The sequence below is a fragment of the Cheilinus undulatus genome, linkage group 3 (assembly GCF_018320785.1).
Source record: "Cheilinus undulatus linkage group 3, ASM1832078v1, whole genome shotgun sequence".
In the NCBI taxonomy this organism is placed as follows: domain Eukaryota; kingdom Metazoa; phylum Chordata; class Actinopteri; order Labriformes; family Labridae; genus Cheilinus; species Cheilinus undulatus.
This window is the reverse complement of record NC_054867.1, coordinates 33,798,632-33,817,326: the sequence shown is the minus strand read 5'-3', so window position 1 is coordinate 33,817,326 and position 18,695 is coordinate 33,798,632. Positions and strand designations below refer to the sequence as shown.

At 39.3% G+C, this 18,695-nt stretch overlaps 1 protein-coding gene across 2 annotated transcripts in view; it reads right to left on the bottom strand.

Annotated features, from left to right (window-relative positions):
- The window catches only part of sema3fa (sema domain, immunoglobulin domain (Ig), short basic domain, secreted, (semaphorin) 3Fa), an 80,775-nt gene that overhangs the window by 23,088 nt on the left and 38,992 nt on the right, over positions 1-18,695 (bottom strand). For both annotated transcript variants that reach the window (XM_041783010.1, XM_041783011.1), the window contains exons 3-6: positions 8,207-8,367; positions 8,058-8,120; positions 2,970-3,089; positions 1,522-1,611 (exon numbers count right to left, since the gene is read on the bottom strand). In XM_041783010.1, coding sequence (XP_041638944.1) covers positions 1,522-1,611; positions 2,970-3,089; positions 8,058-8,120; positions 8,207-8,367 — 434 coding nt within the window. The remainder of the gene's footprint in view (positions 1-1,521; positions 1,612-2,969; positions 3,090-8,057; positions 8,121-8,206; positions 8,368-18,695) is intronic.

Here is an 18,695-nt window from a genome sequence, read left to right as displayed (position 1 = left end):
TAAAAATATGTGAGACAAAGCAGAAAAATATCAAAGCTGCTTTCCTGACCTTTCCATGGATATATTTTCCAGGAGGAAAATACAGTTTTATCAGTGTTGCAGCATTAAAAATATTTTGCAAATTCATTTTAATCAAAATTACCCTGCCAACAAACTTACATATTTGACTGAACTTTTTATATGGTAGAAGAAAACAGCCACACATTTTACTGCTCAATCTTTTATTTTAGAAAAAGTTAGCATGCATCATGTTCTGTAAACTTAGCCTCATCCACTTAAAACTAATACAAAAAACATAAACAAAACGCCACAGTCTTAGTCCCATTTCAGCAGCTGCATCCTTTGGAGGGTCCACTTGAAGATCGATTATGCAGCGTAAGGCAAAGTTCTAGGTCAGACTGTTTATATCTTAATCGTTAATCTAACGTCAGACGTCGGGTTACAATCAGTGTATCAAAGGAGGCATGCAGCAGCAGACGTTTCCCTCTCTGTTTATCTGTAGAGTCTGTATCGGACTCCACTTGTGCTACTTCAGCCATAACGAGATGACAGTGTTTTTATCTGTAAGCAATCTTATATGAGTACGACTGTATACTGATAGAATGCAGACGTAGATGGTCGTCTCTGTCTACACCGCTAGCTTGCTGAGGACACTGCAGGGGGGCGGAAACTGTAACCAGACATGCAGGGGGAATTTCAAAATAAAAGTGTAGCTTGAAGGTGATGGTGTAGATCGATGTTTTGACTGTCTATCGATCTGACTGGATCATCTCTCGAATGATGGATGTATCGACATGTTGATGGATCGTTACACCCCAAAGTTTAACCATCTCTGTTTTCTTCAGCACAATATCCACTACATCATCAATATCGTGTTCACTGAGGGTGCAAACTGTCCATTGTTCGACACTCAATTCTTGAACAGTTTTGAGCGTGCCAGTAGTATGCTGCATTTGAGTAAACTTCTCAGTGTGAGCGCACTTATGCACTCAAACTGTTTGTACTGTGTTTAGTACGGTATTATGCAGTTTGGGACACACTGTAGGTTATGTGACTTAGTAATGCTAGCTAGTTCTGGTGCAGCTGTTTAGTTTGCAAGGAAAGGCACTTAGAAACAAAATGGCAAGGAAAAGGACAGCTGGTGACACAAACGCTCTGTAGACTGGACTGTCTTATTTCACGTCAGTCTGAGTGGTCTTTACAGGCCAGGCAGGCTACTTCCTTCATAGGCTGGCTCCTACTCTCAAAATGAGACACAAGCACTCTGTAAAAAATTGAAGTAAAAAACAATTTGTGGGATATTTAAGGACGTTTAGGGACAACAAAGTTATAAGAAGAGAACATTAAAAAAATGCTTTTCTTGAATAAAGTGCCAATTAAGGGGAGCAAATGTTCTGCATTCATAAAAAACATTTACCTGCCTTAAAATCTGTGGTCACCATTTTTGCTTCTTAAGCTGAGAGTAAAAAATACTTCAGGTGGGGACCAACTTTTATCTTTTAAAAACTCCTTTCAGCCCACCTTCGCCTCCAAAGGCTCTGTCGTAGTGCTGTAGTCTGCTGCCCGACTCGTTCGCCCTCCAGATTTGGGTGACTGTAGGTAGTGGGACCCCTAAAACAGAAACATGGCACATTGGGCCCCATTCATGAAATGAAGAAGAAGGATCACTGATCTGAATTTAAAAAGAAAACAGGAAAGATTGAAAAAAGAGCCCAGGGAAAAATGAGACTTTAAAAATCTGAAAAAAGGCAAAAATGTCAGATTGAAGAGGTCAGAATAGACTGCAGAAAGCCCTGAGGATGACATTCATAATTTAGTAACCATGTTGGATTAGACTCAGTGTCATGCAAACAAAGCTGGAAACTCCATGCATAAACCATGCAGGGCTGAAAAGAGAACAAAGAAGTAAGAAAAAAAAAAGGCAAACAAACAGTAGAAATGAACAAAACATTGCAATAGAAATAGTTACATATTTATATTTTATGAAGAGACAATATTAATCCACATTATATTACATAACTGAGAAGTCTACTTTGGATTTTTAAGTTTGTCACAAAGTGTTGGAATTTTTTTTATTTAGATCTGGACAGTTTGAAACAATCTCCAAAATAAGCTTTTAAAAAGCATAAAGAAAGCAGGAAAAGCGACACATTTGGCCTAGAAAGGTAGAGACTAGAAATGTTGAAAGCCATCTGCCTGTGTACCATGTGGAGGAATTTCTCAACAATGAGTTTCTGTTTACATCCACTGCCACTTCAGAAAATCTTTACAGTGCGAAGTCACATTACATTTGGGCCTTCAGGGAGAAGCTGAATGACAAGAGGCGGACTGACCTTTACATTGAAATGTGAACTCTGCATTCAACAGTGAGACTAAACAGGCAGAGTGGCGGACTAATGTGTGTGTGGATTGTACGCAGGTCGGCAGCTGCTGCGTCTCTGTGAGGCCATCGAGGAGTGAGGAAGGAGGGAGGGAAGGATGGAGGAAGGGACGGAGGGAGGGCCAGGCTACAAGGCTGATGATGGATGAGAGGCTCCATCGGTAATGATGGCCTTTCAGAGGCTCTCAGCCAGAGAGAAAGACAGGCCACAGGGTCTGCTGTGTAGAAACAGGTGAGGGGGAGACTACAAGTTATTTGCTATAGATAAAATGTCAGCGTGCCTTTCTCAGATGTAACGGAGAAGATTGGTGCCTCAACAATCTCTAAGCAGCGGCAGTTAGGTACCTCAACTGCAATTTGGTAATAATAACAGAGATCAAAAGATAATCGACCGTGACTTCTTTGGAGTCTTCAGACCGTGAAACAGCCTAAATCAATGCAAAGTAAAAGAAGAAGAAACCACGAAACCAAGAACTAGAGCAGAGGTAGATTCTCTGACCTGAGATTGACTGACAGATAGTTTTTTTAAAAATGTGCACAGAAAAAGGTCAAAATGTCTCCATGGCTGCCTGCCAGTGTCTTTGGTTACCTGTGACCTGCGTCCTCGGTCCACGTAGGTGCAGATTGGGTTGTATGCACCAGTTCCACACACATACAGGTGGGTGCGGTTCCATGGCTCGATCAGACGGATGAAGTTTCCACATTCACCCTGAGAGAGGGAAAAAAAATAGCAGCTGTTGACCTTTCTTGAAATGAACAATGCCTATATCTGTTAATTTGGCTTCAGAGATATTTAGAGTTGTGATTTTCTATCTTTTTTAAAGGTATAATTTTTAAAAAGTATGAACAAATACATTTTTTTCCCATCGTGATGGACAAAAACCCCTGTAATTTTTACAAACCACTCAGTCAGTTTTCCATCAAAATGTGGGAGCTTCTTGTTAATTCAAAATATAAATTCATTTTTTTCATCTAACTATTGTCTTTGTAAAAAAAAAGACAAATATTAAAGCACGGTGGACATGATGACCACTTTTAAACTGTCCATCACACACCTTGGGTACAAGTAATTCATCCTCCTTTTTTGAACACTTTTTTTTTATTGTGTAGGCTTGTTTTCACCTCATGTATTTCTTTTGGATTTCATGTTCATATTAGCCATTTACAGGTTTTACCACAACCAGAAATGTACTTTATATCTTAATGTGTTCAACATTTCTGCAAATATTAAACTAAACTAAACTAAACTGAACATAAAAAAGTGTTACTGGGATGAGGAGCTTTAGTTACAAAAAGGCAATTCTGATCACGAACATGTTACCACATTTAAAAACAGAGTTAGATAACAGATAATGTCCCACTGATGGTTAATAACCTCTCTGCCTGGCTTAAACCCCCCACATCCATCATCTCCACTGCTGGCTGCCGTGTGTTTGGCAGCTCTGCTCTCTGGCTCTGAGAGTCGGCCTGGCTCAGGCCTCACATCAGACCACACTGTCAGAGGAGAAATGTTTCCAAACACCATATAACTGTGTGGCAGAAACCAAGAAAAGCAGGGCTTTTAAACTGTGCAGTGTGTTTTTTGACTGTAGGGATTGAGGGTAAAAGCAATTTAATGTTCTGTCAGATTCAACAACTGAAAAACATTTTGGTCAAACCGAACAGAACAGCTGAGTGAACATTTAGGTCTTTTAGAAACCAGAGATTTGAAAATCCAATTAGGGTTTCTAAGAGGAAGACATGCAGACACGCTTGCTGTTGCGGGCCTTTTGAAAACTTAACAACAATGTGGTTAAATTTGAAATGTAAGTTATGCAACATTAAAAATATTTTGGATTGCAGTCAAAGAGGTGCTGCTTTATGCTTTCGAGGTCTGCAGCATTCTAATCTTGATTTTGCTCTGACACAGCTGCTGCCTTCCTGCTCTTAATCTGACCAAATCAAAACTCTAAGAACAGAAATGTCCAGTGTGATGATATCTGTTCAGATCTGTTTGGATGCTGGTGACAGCTGGTAAAAAAGAAAGGATGTAATGCATAAAAAAAAAAAAAATACATGCAGGATGAGATATTCAGGCAGATCTTCGAAACACGCCAGACGCATAAGTCTGAGGTCTGAGAGGATGTGTTTGTGAATCCCCACAGAAAGCACAGTGGGATTGATTGCCTTTGACCTCCTGCCTGAGCAGAGATCCCCCCTGAATTGCTTTTGAATTGTCATCATCTGTCATTCCCTAAAGAGTGGCGAAGATCGCCAAGTCCTCTCCTGGAAGCCAATTTTATTTCTTATTTTGGTGATGAAATTTCAAACCCACCTCACACACACGCACACACATACACAGCGTGTCTGTACGCACACACAGGAACATACAGGGGCCAATTGGATGTAGCCAAAGGCGGTGGGAGACGGGGGTCACCAAACACGCTTAAATGAACATTCCAGTTGGATAAACAGCAGCCCGCTTTCTCCACCAGCAGGGGAGAGTGGGGTTATTAGCCCACTCCTCATCACTGTCGCTGCACAGCTCCTGCAAGCCCTCACTGCTTACATGTAAGAGATGAGTGTGGATGTGTGCGTTACAGGGGGGTCAGTATGTGTGAACCAAATCAAAAGAGAAGGTTTTTGTATGAATTTCAATGACGAGTTTCCTCGTGGGCGAGCGGTGGGGGCGTTTGAATATTTGAATCGTATTAACACTTCAGACAGGTCTGTAGCTTTGGTGGCTAATTTATTCTCAATGCCAGTCCTGACAACAAAGGATAAAAATAATTACTACACAAATCTAAACTGAGATTATGCTAAAATTAAATAGTAATATCCATGGCACATATCAGATATGGGCATGGACTGTGTTTTCAGCACTAAATGAAGACGACTGAATGTTTTGCACGCTCCAACTTCCTGCAGGAGCTTAATTAGTAGCAGCTGTATGCAATCAGTAATCAGGGAGGCAAAGATAGTAAATAAGAGCTTCACAGCAAGACACACATTGCAAAGAAGCTTTTACAACATCCTCTGACCAGAGTACTAGAATTAGATCCTAAATATAGCAAAAAAACAAAACAAAAAAAACAAAACAAAAACAAACCAAAACCACACACAGTAAAAGAACGATAAATTTTACATAGGAAAATATTTCTGTACCTGGGAGTTGCAGTTCTTTTTCATAGGCATTCTAGGTAATGATAGTTGATGAATAGCATGAATGGCTTGAGTAGAAATTTGAAACATTAAAATGCAGGGATATGTAAATTCCACTGGCAAAGGGCTCTGTCATAACTTGGCTCAAGGGCCGCGACAAATGGGGGCTTTTCAGGGATAAAAAAAAAAAATAACAGAAGATGATGAGGAGACCAGGAAAGCCGTGGTGCTCTGCTCTGCCTACCTCCACTGTTTACTTCTTATAGTGAAGGACTCTGTAGACTAAATCTGCTCTCCATAAGTTCGCTTTGTTAAAAAGTAAACCAGTATTTTTGTTTCATGGATGACTTCCTCACAATGAGGGAGAAAAACTGTTCAAAGTGGACTTCCTGGTTTGCACTGAGATTCCCAAAAAGGTTTCTAGGACTGCTTGCAGTGTTTACCCGGACGGCCACTTTTAACAGTTTTTCTCACTCATTCTGTAAAATTCATCCCTAAAATTGGACACTGATATTCACTGTTTACAAAATTCAACCTATGGAGGGCATTCTTTTAACAAATGGAGACCTCAGTTTAAAAAAAGTTAGCAAACTGAACATTTGTCTCTGCACGTTGATGGGGACAGGCCAGGTGCTTGGAGTTGTATGTTTTGTGGGATATGCTAAGACAACAGAACATGCAGCCAGTGGCTGAGAATAATTTTTGTCCATCAAAAGTAAGCAACACAATAACACAAACATAAATAAGTTACACCAAGAGAACAGCAGCTTTTTCAAGGTCACACTTCTTTACATGGCAGTCTTTGAGGTTACAAATAGGTTGTTTCCACCGAGCGGTACGGCACACTTTTTCTGGTGTTTCCATAGAGAAAGGATCCCAAAAAACCGACCCGTACCGTCCCACTTTTCGGCACCCTTCGTTGGGGTGCCAATCTTACCTAACCGTACCAAAAAGGTGGAGCTACACACACAACAATAGGGGCTGCACTGACGTCACGTCAGTGCGTCACTCAGCTGATTGTCTCCGGGCTTCAAAGATGGAAGTCTGCTGTGAGAAGCGGGCGAAAACGGGAGAAAAATGGGCCAATATCTGCCTAAATGGGAAATATTTGGACTCGATGGAGATCCAAACAGTTTCCTAGTCTATGGATACTGGTATCTGGCTACAAATCAAGTTTCTTGATGTTTATCTGGATGATTTTAAGTACACAAAGCAGAACCTGAAGGCTCACATCAGCCTGATCCATTTGTGATGGATGAGAAACTAAATTAATGCAGACGTTTTGTGAATACGAAGCCTCTGAACAGTTCACTCTCATCTGTAACTAGTTATGAATCTACGTCTTACTTTCAGTAACCTGTGAAAACATCGCTCTGTGGTTGTTGAACGGGCTCGTAAAACTTCAGGCTGCAGACTATTTTTAAATGAGATCAGCGCACCCTGGATTTCTGACTTAATCTAGCTTGATTTTAACACCAGCTGAACTTTTACTTTATTTTCAATGTGGCAAATTCTCACAGTACAGCTCTAAACTTTCATATTTTGTCATATAAACTGTTCTAGACTAGATATATTCACATATTAACGTAGCGTTACGACTCAAACCGTCTCTGTACACGTATTCCATCAGCTGAGGATCTTTACTGACAGCGGTTAACATCATTAAGATGTAGTTATTTTTTTAAATGCACTTTCAGCTGAAATAGAGCTGTTTACTGCTTATTCCCGACTGATTTCTGTCACTCATCCTTTCTATAACTCTGCAGCTGGAACAGCTGACTCGCGCTGTCTGTGACTTTACATGCATGCTTTTACAGCCCCGCCCACCCAAGTGAGAGCACGGGTGTCTGTGGAAACGCAAACTATTTTGGGGTTTAGCGTACCAAACCATACCAAACCGACCTGAATCAAACCGGACCCCCTGATGGAAACACGGCTATAGAGCGTTTCAGCAGCAAAAATAAACAAGTCGTATCTTTCACAGTGGCTGTGTTTCATGGCGGCTGATAGGACAAGACACATCCAATTTCAACCTTGAAAATTAAGAATTTCTCTGATTTTGAAAACTGTTGAAGATATATGAGGTAATGCGGGTACTGTATACACATAGGTTTAGTGTTTTTTTTTTTTACATGATAGACATTTGAGTGCAAAACTTCTACCTATTGTGCCTTTGGCATTAGGGGTCAGCTGCAACAGAGTTAAAACAAGGACTGGAGCTAATGTACTTTGTCCTTTATCTTAGACTTACTTATCTTTGTTAGTCATTTTTTGAAAATTTAAATAAAATTCAAAGCATTAAAAGCCCAATAAGAAACCTGAAAGTAACTCATTTGAGTAGACCAACAGCCAAAACCACCACAAAACAGTAAGACTGTGTTTTTACATCTGTAACTCTTTAAAATGTCCTGCTGCTTTTAAATGAGATTCTTAACCTCATTGAGGTTTTCCTGGTTATGTAAATTTAACCAGTTTAAATGTTAAGAAATAAGATAAATGGTTTACATTTCCTGCATCGACAAACATGCATACTCACATTGGTGTCTTTCCCTGACAGCACACATTCAGTCTTCCTCTGGGGCGCCACAGGCCAGTGGATCTGTCAGGGAAAAATATACAAGCTGGTAACATGTAAATTAGTGCTGAGCTCATCCAGGATTATTGTTTGTGTGGGACACGTCTTACTATGAGTGGCTCCTTGTTGATGTCGTGCAGATCCAGAGAGAGGATATAATCCTTGCTGCCCACATACATGCGGTCGTGGTCCTCGTCCATGCGAAGGATCCGATAGTCGGTTGAGTTCAGCAAAAAGGAGAAGTGGTGAGCGGTGCCAGTAGACTTTAACTCTGTAGAGAGGTTAAAAAATGGTTTTACTCAAGCTATTCCCATTAGAAAAAAAAACAAATTAAGATTCAGAAACATAAGCCACACATATGTGGTCAAAGGAGATGTGTGTAGGCTGCTTATTGTTGGGATAGAGGCTTGCCAAAGTTTTTTTTGCGTACAATATGCACATAAATAAATACAAACAAACAGCCCTAAAAAATGCAGTTCCTTGAATGGCCACTTTAGGCATGGTTCAAAAGCATATCCATCCCAAAAAAAAACATTTTAAAAGCTCATTTATTCCCCTTTGTTGATAAGCATACTGACAGACTGAGGCATCTGTCCTTCCTTTGCATGCTTTCTGTCAGTACATTCTCTGGAAGCTTCTGGATAAGTACCAAACACTGCAATATCACATCACCACCATGGAGGCAGTGCTGAGTAGAGCTGCCAACAGTTCAAGTCAGACCAAGAAAACACAACAAAGAAGAATACTTTTTGAGTTAGCATAGTTAGAAAATACGAACATACTGTATTTGTTAAGGATAGACAACTTCAAGACTGGACAATGAGTAAATGCATGTTGCATGATGAGAGGTTTTTAAAATTTGAAATTATTAATGATAAGTCTTTAATCATTATTGGCATGCTTTAAATCAGCCTTAATCGTACTATAATCTTCATAACTTTTCTAACACCTTTCTCCTTACCAGCTCAAATCTCTCAAAAGACCAGTTAATGTCCTCCAACTATCAACTCAAGGCCCAACAGAAGTCATTCAACAAGCAGGTGAAATTACAGTGCTTTTTAGACAGACTGTATGTTAATGTTGATGTCATGACCTTGTTTATATATTAAATCTTCCTAAAAACTCGCTTATAATGAATTTAGTAAAACTACATCCTGCCATTACAGGGATTATGAGCGACTAAAAATATCTGGTAATGACAGCTTGAGAACAGCAAAGAGGCATGCAGAAATTCTCACAAGAGGCCAAATTGAATGCTGACAGATAAGAGACAGACAATTAGTGGTGAAAGAAGTTTCTACAAGACCATTTTGATTCTTGCTTTCTTGAATTGAAATTAAACTGTGAAGAGGAGGTAAGCCTTTCCAGTAATCTGTTTTTGTGAATTCTCCATTTACTGCAGCAGAGGAGCTACTCCCACGCTTAGCGTCATTTTATATCATTCATAACATTGCCTTGTCCATTCCTCAGCATCCCTGCTAGAACTATTTTGAAATCAAACTTCTCTCAAATGGCTCACATAGTGCTCTGGGCGGATCACTGCTGTGTGTGTGTGTGAGTTTAAGTTACACTCAGGGTGTGAGGGGAGATAAGTGGAGATCTGGTGTACGGAAAGCAGCTTTTTCTCCCGGTCCTCTCATTACCTCCCAAGCTGTTAGAGAATCTGATAGGAGAGCTCTCTTTTAGAATTACTTCTTTCAAACTATGCTTGGGAAAGTGGAGCTTGAGAAAGTTGAGCCTGCACTTGTGCTTTCCTATTTGCAGAGAAAACTAGAGGACCAGATAGAGGACCTGTTCATGTTCCACTTCAATGGGAGCAGACAAACGCCTCTACTGTCCTCCTCAGTCTAATCCGAGACCCAGTGAAGATGAGGAAGACTTCCTACAGCAGCTTTTCTTCACCAGGAGGAAGCAGAATGTCTCACTACTTAAAAGATGGCTTGATGATCTCCACCTGCGCAAGACAACTTGAAATACTGACATGAATCCTCTTCCAGAAAGCTTCTCAGCTGCTGGTGAGCTGAGCTCCTTCAGGAACTGTGAAATGTTGCCGTCACGCTGCAGCGTAACAGCACGCAGTGGGCTGGATGAGGTAGTAAATAGGAGAAGACATGGCTGTCACCCGTGTAATTCCCATGAGTTTCCTCTGAACACATATGCTCTCAAACTGTCTCTGCTCTCATGGAATCATTGTTGGTCTGCAGGTTTACAGACTTTCAGTGGAACAGAAAAGCTGGGACACAGCTGCACTTTGTAAACGGTTTCTTTTTATCTGCCAAGTTGTGCTTCTGTGTCTGCACTGCTACTTTTAAATGAAATTATTAAGAAATAATAAAGAATTTTGAAATCATTGGATTATTAGTTCTTTAAAATAAATAACTCACTGCTCAGAAAGTGAAAGAAAAAACATGGAAAAAGAAAGTTTTCATCCCAAAATGTACATGACATTTAACTTAGTTTTTTTGCTATGTTTTGGACAGCCAAGTGCCTTAAAAAAAAAAAAAAAAAAAAAAAAAAAAACCTTTGCAAAATTAAAAGTCCAGACTTTCATTTACTTCACTCTGTCAAATTACCCTGCATTTATTTGGGACTAGCCTTTAATAATTTCCAAGGAAAAAAAATAACTCCATAGTGACAATAAGAGACAATCAGTAAGAGCTTTCATTTTGAGTTTTTGTGGACTGATACTCTTCTTGCGCCTCCCTTTACACTGGTATTTCGTGACAAAGGCTGCCTCTCACATCCCTGATCCATATTGCTAATAAATACTTGAAAAAACTGCAACACTGTAGTGTTTAGGTTGGAATTTTATCTAGACAATAATATCCTAACTTTTAAGTGTCTAAACCTGGACTTTCCAAACTTTGCCATGCTAAAGACCCCTACAGCATTCGCCTTTGCTAAAATTCTGATTTTCTCTGTACATTATGACGGCCATTTTTAAAAGAAACATTCAACTTCTTCCTGTGAATGTCATGGCCATTCCTACTTCCTGAAGTAAAGATATTCCTTGTGTACTGTATGATGAATGAATGATTTGGGAAAATAATCTGATTGAGATTTTTTCTCCTCCAATATTGTGATTGTGATTTAATTAGTGCTGTTAATTGATTAAAAAATAATTAAGTTAATCACATCACAATTTTTTTAGATGTAGTCATTTTTAGATTTTTTACATGTGCTTATTATCAAGTGTTTATTTTCATTATTCTAACTTTATGTACAACACTTTGAAAGTGCTTTTTACTAAAAAATGTATTATTATTATTTTCTATAAATTCACATTCAAAATACTACCATTTACTTGCATGTTTGTTTGATATAAATTAATTCAAGTATGGTGTTTAAATTAAGAAATATTAAACAAAGACGATTTTTTAAACTTATTTGTGGTTTGTAAATCAGAGTGTCTTAATTCACTGAGCAATAATATTTATAGACTGCAAATGAGCCCAGGAGACAAACATATCAGGTACAAAATAACTTGTGCTGTAAAGTGAATGATCAGGTGTGCTGTTACCCCGAGGTAGCTGAAGTTGCTGACTGATGTCCAGTGGTCTCTCATCAGTGTAATAAATGTAGAGCTCCACTTTAGTTGCCTATTTAGCTGTCAGTTCACGTATTCTTGTGACAGTAGTTCTCGTAGGTGTTCTGTAGTACAGGTCAGCTGAGGCGACCCGGATGACGTCTTGAAGTCCCTCGTCGTCAACGATGTCGATGGTCTGCAGTCTCTGGCGACCCTTTAGCGATTGAATTAGTTAGCTTAGATGTCATTTTGGGGACAAATCCAGGTCTGCTGGACTGCGCTGGTGTAGCTTGACGTTATGACTTGATCCCATGTTGTTGTTGGCGTCTTTGTTAACATTAGCAAAGATGCACTTTGCACGGAGGTGCTACTTCAGACTCATTTTGCTTCGGTGTAAAGACAGGTCATCACCGCAGCATGTACACACAACTTTTGTTTTATCCAGACTTCTGTTAGGCAGCTTTTTAAATCAAAATTTGCCGTGAAGCAGACCTGGGTCTGACTCCTCACTCATCACTGCTGCCCACCTTTACCTTTTCACCCCAGGGACGTAAACATCCGCGCAGGAGGACTTCGGGAGGAAGTTGTGGTCAACCTTAATCATATGATTAAGTTGCATTATAATTTCTTTTAACGCATTAAGCTTTCCGGATTAATCACGAGCGGTAATGCTTTAGTATTAACAGGATTAGATTTAAACAAGAGCTGAACAATTTAAAAAAAAAAAAAAAAAAAAAAAAAAAAATATATATATATATATATATATATATATAAGTATGCCGAAAAAGGTATGCTAAAAAGAACAATAAAGCATATGATTAATGTAATAAGAATATAATTTACTCATTACAGAGCTCAATCACATCATGATTAATGCATTAATGCTGACAGCCTGGATTAAAAGCATTCGACTAGGAAGACAAAGGTGATCCAACTGGTATGCTAATAAATAAAAATGAATAACATATAATTCCAGTAAAATCATCTTAAGTCATTTAAAGATAACACAAAAGCAGTAGTCAAAACTGCATCTGTTAAACAGCAGGATACCTTTTTGGCAGTAGTCAAATACCCTTATAACTACTCCTGTTACATGAATCACATACTACTTACACCGCCTACCACTTCTGTGCATGATAAAACAGATCACAGATGCACATAGCGTGATGACTGTCTATTTCTCACCTCTATTAAAAGTGAGGTTGTCTGGTTATACTGTAAACAGATACAGCTGTGTTACTGCAGTTGTAAATGACAAATTAGCTTCTCAAGAAAAATCTCAGTTTTAAAAAAGGGTTTGCATACTTAAATTTAAGCTATTACAAAAGGAGCAAAGTCACCAAAAATAGAGTTACCCAGCCTTTAAACAGAGGAGCAAACTATAAGTGCTGGTGTTGACAGCAACATGACAATGAATTATAGCCACACTCAAGGTTCTATGCTAAGCATCTTTGCTCTTTTAAAAACAGTAACATAACTTTCTCTATTCTTTCTCCATAAACAACCCGCCTCTTTTTCTATCCTTTTCTTCTTGCCAACCACACGCTCCGGCAGGCCCAGTGGCTCAGCGATACCGGAGCTTCAGGGACACCAGACGTCACCAGCTGACATCTCACATTTATCACCCCAGCACTCAGATTCACACTCAGACGCGTCTGAATGAGAACCTGCTGCTGGTGACTGGCTGTCATAAGTACAACAGCAGCTACAGACACACAGACGAGACGGACAGGACAGGCAGACAGACAGATAACCTGTTACGTTACAAATAAACAGTCATCAAACCACATTATCAGATAGCGGTAAATGACTTTGGGTGTCAGACAGCCTGTTATCTTTCTCTCTCCTCTCATTTATGTCTTTTAGGATCACTGGATCAATAGCTATCACAGCTGCAGCAGAGCTTATTTATTCTTGATGAAAAATGACCCAAATGACCCAGAAAGACAGAAAAAAACGTGGTAAGTGAATTTCAAAGTTTGAAGCCAATAACCACATTTGCACACACAGGGGTTTCCCATTTCAGTTTGAATAGCAGAAACCAGCTCCTAAATTATATTAAAGCTTCTGTGAGATGTTTTAAACTGCTTATGAAACATACTGAAATTAATTCTAATGCTTCTTTATGACCTACAAATGCTTATAATGCCATTAGTTACAAGATTGATTTTTAAAATAATGTTGCAATCAAACTATCATAAGGCAGGCGTCGATTAACAGCAACATCAACAGACAGCATTATTAAAAATTTCATCAAAGATTAAGGATGAAGAGTGAAACTTGGCCCTGTAAGGACCCATTTCTGTATTTATTCAAATGTGGAAAATCAGCAACATTTTAGCTCAATGATACTGCCATCAAGTCTTGTGAGTTCTGTGACAAAACATCACTTTATCACTTCACTGGTGCAAAATCATACATCAGCTTTTGTGAAGTGAACATAGCACATCAGCACTGTTTATCAAATTTAACCAAAATGTGATATCTTCAACTGATACCTTGAAAAAATTGCTGCTGGGAGTAGCGCTCATAACACTTGCTTTAGCAGCTGCAGGATACTTATCCTACTCATCTGCTCACACTGGCTCTAAAAATTCCCTCAAGTCCTTTTAGGTAAAAACATTAATCAAAACGAATACTTGACAGTCCCAATTTTTCTTTCCTTTTTGAAACACTATTTTCAGTTAGAGGGCATTATTTCAAATAGACAGGGAATAATAAGAAAATACCCATGCTTAGAAGAATAATGACCATGATTATTTTTGTTTCCTGTTTGTGTGTTTATAGATGTTTATGGCCCTTGTATTACTTGTATGTGTTTGGGTCTTGTGTGTATCATTTAACTGGTCTAATAAATAAATAAATAAATAATATTAATCAATATTGAAGTCTGTGTTAAAATCAGCAGAATAAAAGTTGATTAGCAGGCTTACCAAGCTGACATATTGGGTCTGTCAAATGATTAAATGTTTTGATTGTGATTATTCTCAGAATTTCTATTGTTGATTACAATTAATCTCCCTGTTACATAATTTTTGAATTCCAGTGTTTATATTTAAAAAAAAAAAGTTCCGTTTTGGATTATGTGCCGTCTTAAACCAAGAATACCTGACTACATTAACAAAACGCCAACGCACCCTCTTTAAACAATTAAAATGCCTTTTTTTCACAGCATAGTCCTAGACCTTAACACATTTTGACTGGTTGCAGCATCAGGCTTTCATCAGGAAGGTAAAAAAAGAGTGATTGACTTCCTGTTTGAATATAAAGAGCTGCTTTTATTTTGAAAGAAAATGAGGATCTGTGGGTTGATCAGAGATTAAAGCAGGAACTTTACTATGGCAAAAGGACACAAGGGAACAGTCATGTGTACAAGTTTTAGGCATGTAGGGCGCTAAAGATTCACCATGGGGCCCGAAGTGCCACAGCCCAGGGCTGGAGGGGCAGGAGGTTGGCCAGAGTCAAGCTGGACACATGTTGATACACGTGTGTTGCTTGGCAGGCTAAGTCAAGCTCAACAGCATCTCTTTTGTCCAGGCCTTTTCACACCTAATAACACTCCCAGAGACTGGCGCCAGTTTCCAGGCCCTTAGGACATCCACAGCAAGACAAGGGGCTTGTGGCAACATTACTTCCCCGCCCAGATGGTAACCTAGGCTGTTTACTCACCACATACACCCCTTACTCCACCCTAAAGGTGTGGACTTTGTTATTTTTTCTACAGATTAATTTCCTATGCCCCTGGTATCATACAAGGACATCTAGAGCATGACCGGGGTTGCGTCAGTCCTCCTTCCTGCCCGATGATGCTCTCAGGCAGGCTTACCCGCCACATCTATGCCTTACTTCAGCCTTAAATTTTTGCCTTAAAGTTCTGCACACTACTGCAAATGTCTGATAACACAATATGTGGATGACCTTTGACTTGTCCACTTAGCTGTAAATGAGACAATAAGATGCAGTGCTGTCCTGATTTTACATCACTACAGCTGCAAGCAGACATTGCACTGGCTTATCCAGAGTAGGGATGTACAGATGCATTATTTTAACATCAGAATCAGCTGATATTGAACCCGTGACAAACATTGGCCATCAGCAAAGAAATGTGGCATGAACAGATATCAGTTACCAAAGTTTATCTGTTGTTTTAGTTGTTGCTTTATTTATTTGACACTGTCATCTATTAAACTTAACTGCTGAATCAAATAAAGTATGTTTTACTGCTGGACAAAGTCTGATCTGTTTTCATGGCCAAACAACAGAAAATGTTGACACAGCGAGAGTCTTAAATAAAAAAGTAATGAAAAAACATCTGTATCAGCATCGGCATTGGCTAAGAAGTTTTAAACATCGGCATCTGCCCTAAATTTTACAGTCTTTCTAGTTGAAAGAGATGATAAGGCACATGATTTACTGTGAGGTACTGCTTTGCCGATTGGGGTACCAAAACTGACACAAACTGAACGCTCCTACAGGAGCATTTAATAACCCTGAGAAACACTTTACAATAACAATACTCATCCATTTTCTTAAAAACTGGCATTCTGAAAAGTATAAACATTTAGAATTTAATTACATCCCTTTTGTGGTTTTTCAAGCTTTTATTCACTCACCAACCGTGTAAAACACACTGCTCTTGCCTCATTTTTCCAGAGCTGACTGCTATTAGGAGACCACTGACACATAATGTAGCATATGCTTGGCTGAACTCAGTGAAAGTGATATGAAAGAGAAAGAAAACTTCTCATGGAGGTCTGCATATTTCTGATCACTAATTGTACTGTATGTGAAATCTAAGACGAGAGTCCTGGCCGCCATGTACAAACAGTCAGTGGGTAATACATGTATGCACATGCTTTAGCCTATTCATAACCCCGCAGTTAAAGAACACAAAAGTGCATTGTAGGTGATCATGATTTATGGGACTTAATAGAGGGGGATCATAAGTTAACAAGGGCTGCTTGTCATTTACAAGAATTTTCTTACATCCACAGAAGATGGGACTCCTTCCACTGTATATTTAAAACCTCATAAAAGACTATATGTCATTTCAGGTAAAAGAGACAGGCTATCAAACTTGTACTAAATAAATTCTATTCATTTTGGCGTTTAAATCTGAAACAGAGAGGCAATCTCTCACTTAGGATTAATATTACCTCTTTGCAAAGTGAGACATGTTAAAACACATTTATTTAGACATAATGCCGATGGCGGGTGCTGAGATAAGGAGTAAGGTATGATAACAGTTCACCTCAAAGCGCTCATACTCCCTATTGTCAGCACAAATTCATCAGAAGCATTCCTGTGTGTTACAGCTCAGCCTAAATTACCCCCAAACTTGAAGCCAAGAAAACTGTTACAAAGTAAGAAGCCTTGACATTGTGTTAAATGCCTGAATTTACAACCAGCTGGCAAATTCAGCAATTATAGGGTACTGATGTCTGACTATTCAGACCTGGTGTATATCACCCAGCTTCCAAGCAAGGTCTTTGTAATAATCATTACCAGACACACAGGCAGACAGAGCTGAAAGTGTACATGCAGAGTAGTCTTCAAATTGTGGAGGATCTTTTTGTTTGATAAAATCCGGTCTGATCCAACTATTATCCCAGGACATCTGCAGGTAAACTGAGCCCACAGCCTGTCAACCTGTTGATGTGATCTCTTTGCACAGTAGTCACTCTGCTCTGTTCTGCAGCAGAGCTATGCAGCCTTCCTGTAAAGCCTGTGTGGCTCTCTGGGGTCATCCTCAAAGAGACTTAAGGGACCTCTCTTTTGTATTTGTAAGGAGATGACGAAAGATGCAGCACCCAGACTGCTGCCACTTCTTTTCACGCAGCTATCAGTGTTGCAGATCTCCCCTACTTCCCGTCAGGGTGTGTGTGTTTTGGGTAGAAGAAAAAGGGAGGGGTCTGAAGAAAGGAGCAGAAAATCCCAAATATCTGTCCAGGCATCCCTGGCATGTTGTCTGAGTTTCCTGATCTGCTCTTGTTCATGTTCTTATAAAACAGAGGTGTGGTCACACCTTGATTAAGCTTTTCTGCAGTAATGTGAGCACTGATGGGACACTTTGTAGGTTTTCTTATTCCACTGATAGACACACAAAGCTTATAATTTATATCAGAGTTGCCCAGCTCCCTTTTAGGTACTTATCAAACATCCGGATATGAACAATGATTCCTTTCTATGAGCTAAAAAGCATAAAATATTGTCAGAAATAGTGACAGGATTTTTCAGAGAGTAAAATTCTCTTAAGTTGGAGGTCAGGGTGAATGGCTGCTTGTAGGTGCAAGACATTTTTCCTCTTTGATTTATTTGATCTCCTTATTGTAGCATACCTAGTTTGAATTCACCATGATAGTAATCTTTTTTCAACACCAAAAGGAAACTGTTGAACCTTTAATTTGTGTGTACATTTTTTTACAAAGGTAATAAGATTTATATAGCTTTTATGTCCATTAAATGGTATGAGAGCTTTTACACATTAATGCCACAGATATCAATATTATCCTGACTATATACTCTTATTGATGCTAAATGCAGAGTGATTCAGTACCAGCAGTATTGCAGTCAGTTTACTGGACTGTTGTGGCGAAGAGGGAGCTGAGCTGAAAGGCAAATATTTATTTTACCAGTCCATCTTTGTGCCAGCTTTGGGTAGTGACCAAAAGAATGAGACTGCAGACACAAGCAGTCGTCCTGAGACACCTCAGACATCCAGAGAGAGCTCAAAATGGAACTGCTGCTAAAGGAGCCAGTTAAAGTGGTCCAGGCAGCTGCCTTCCTGTGGAGGCCCTCTGGGCTCATTCAACTGGGAGACCCTGGGGCAGACCCAGAACTGGAAACACCTAAGATAGGAGCTAGATTGTTTTCTAGGAGCGAGAAAACATATCAGAAGAGATGGATGCCTGGGCTGACTTGCTTTGCCTGCTGCCTCTACAGCCTGGCTCTAGATAAGCATGAAAAGCTGGATGGATGGATAAATATGTGGTTGAGTTATGACTTTCTAAAACTCCCTCCTGGTTTATTGTTTTCAGCTCTGCATGTTTATGCTTCACCAAGAAGCTGAAATA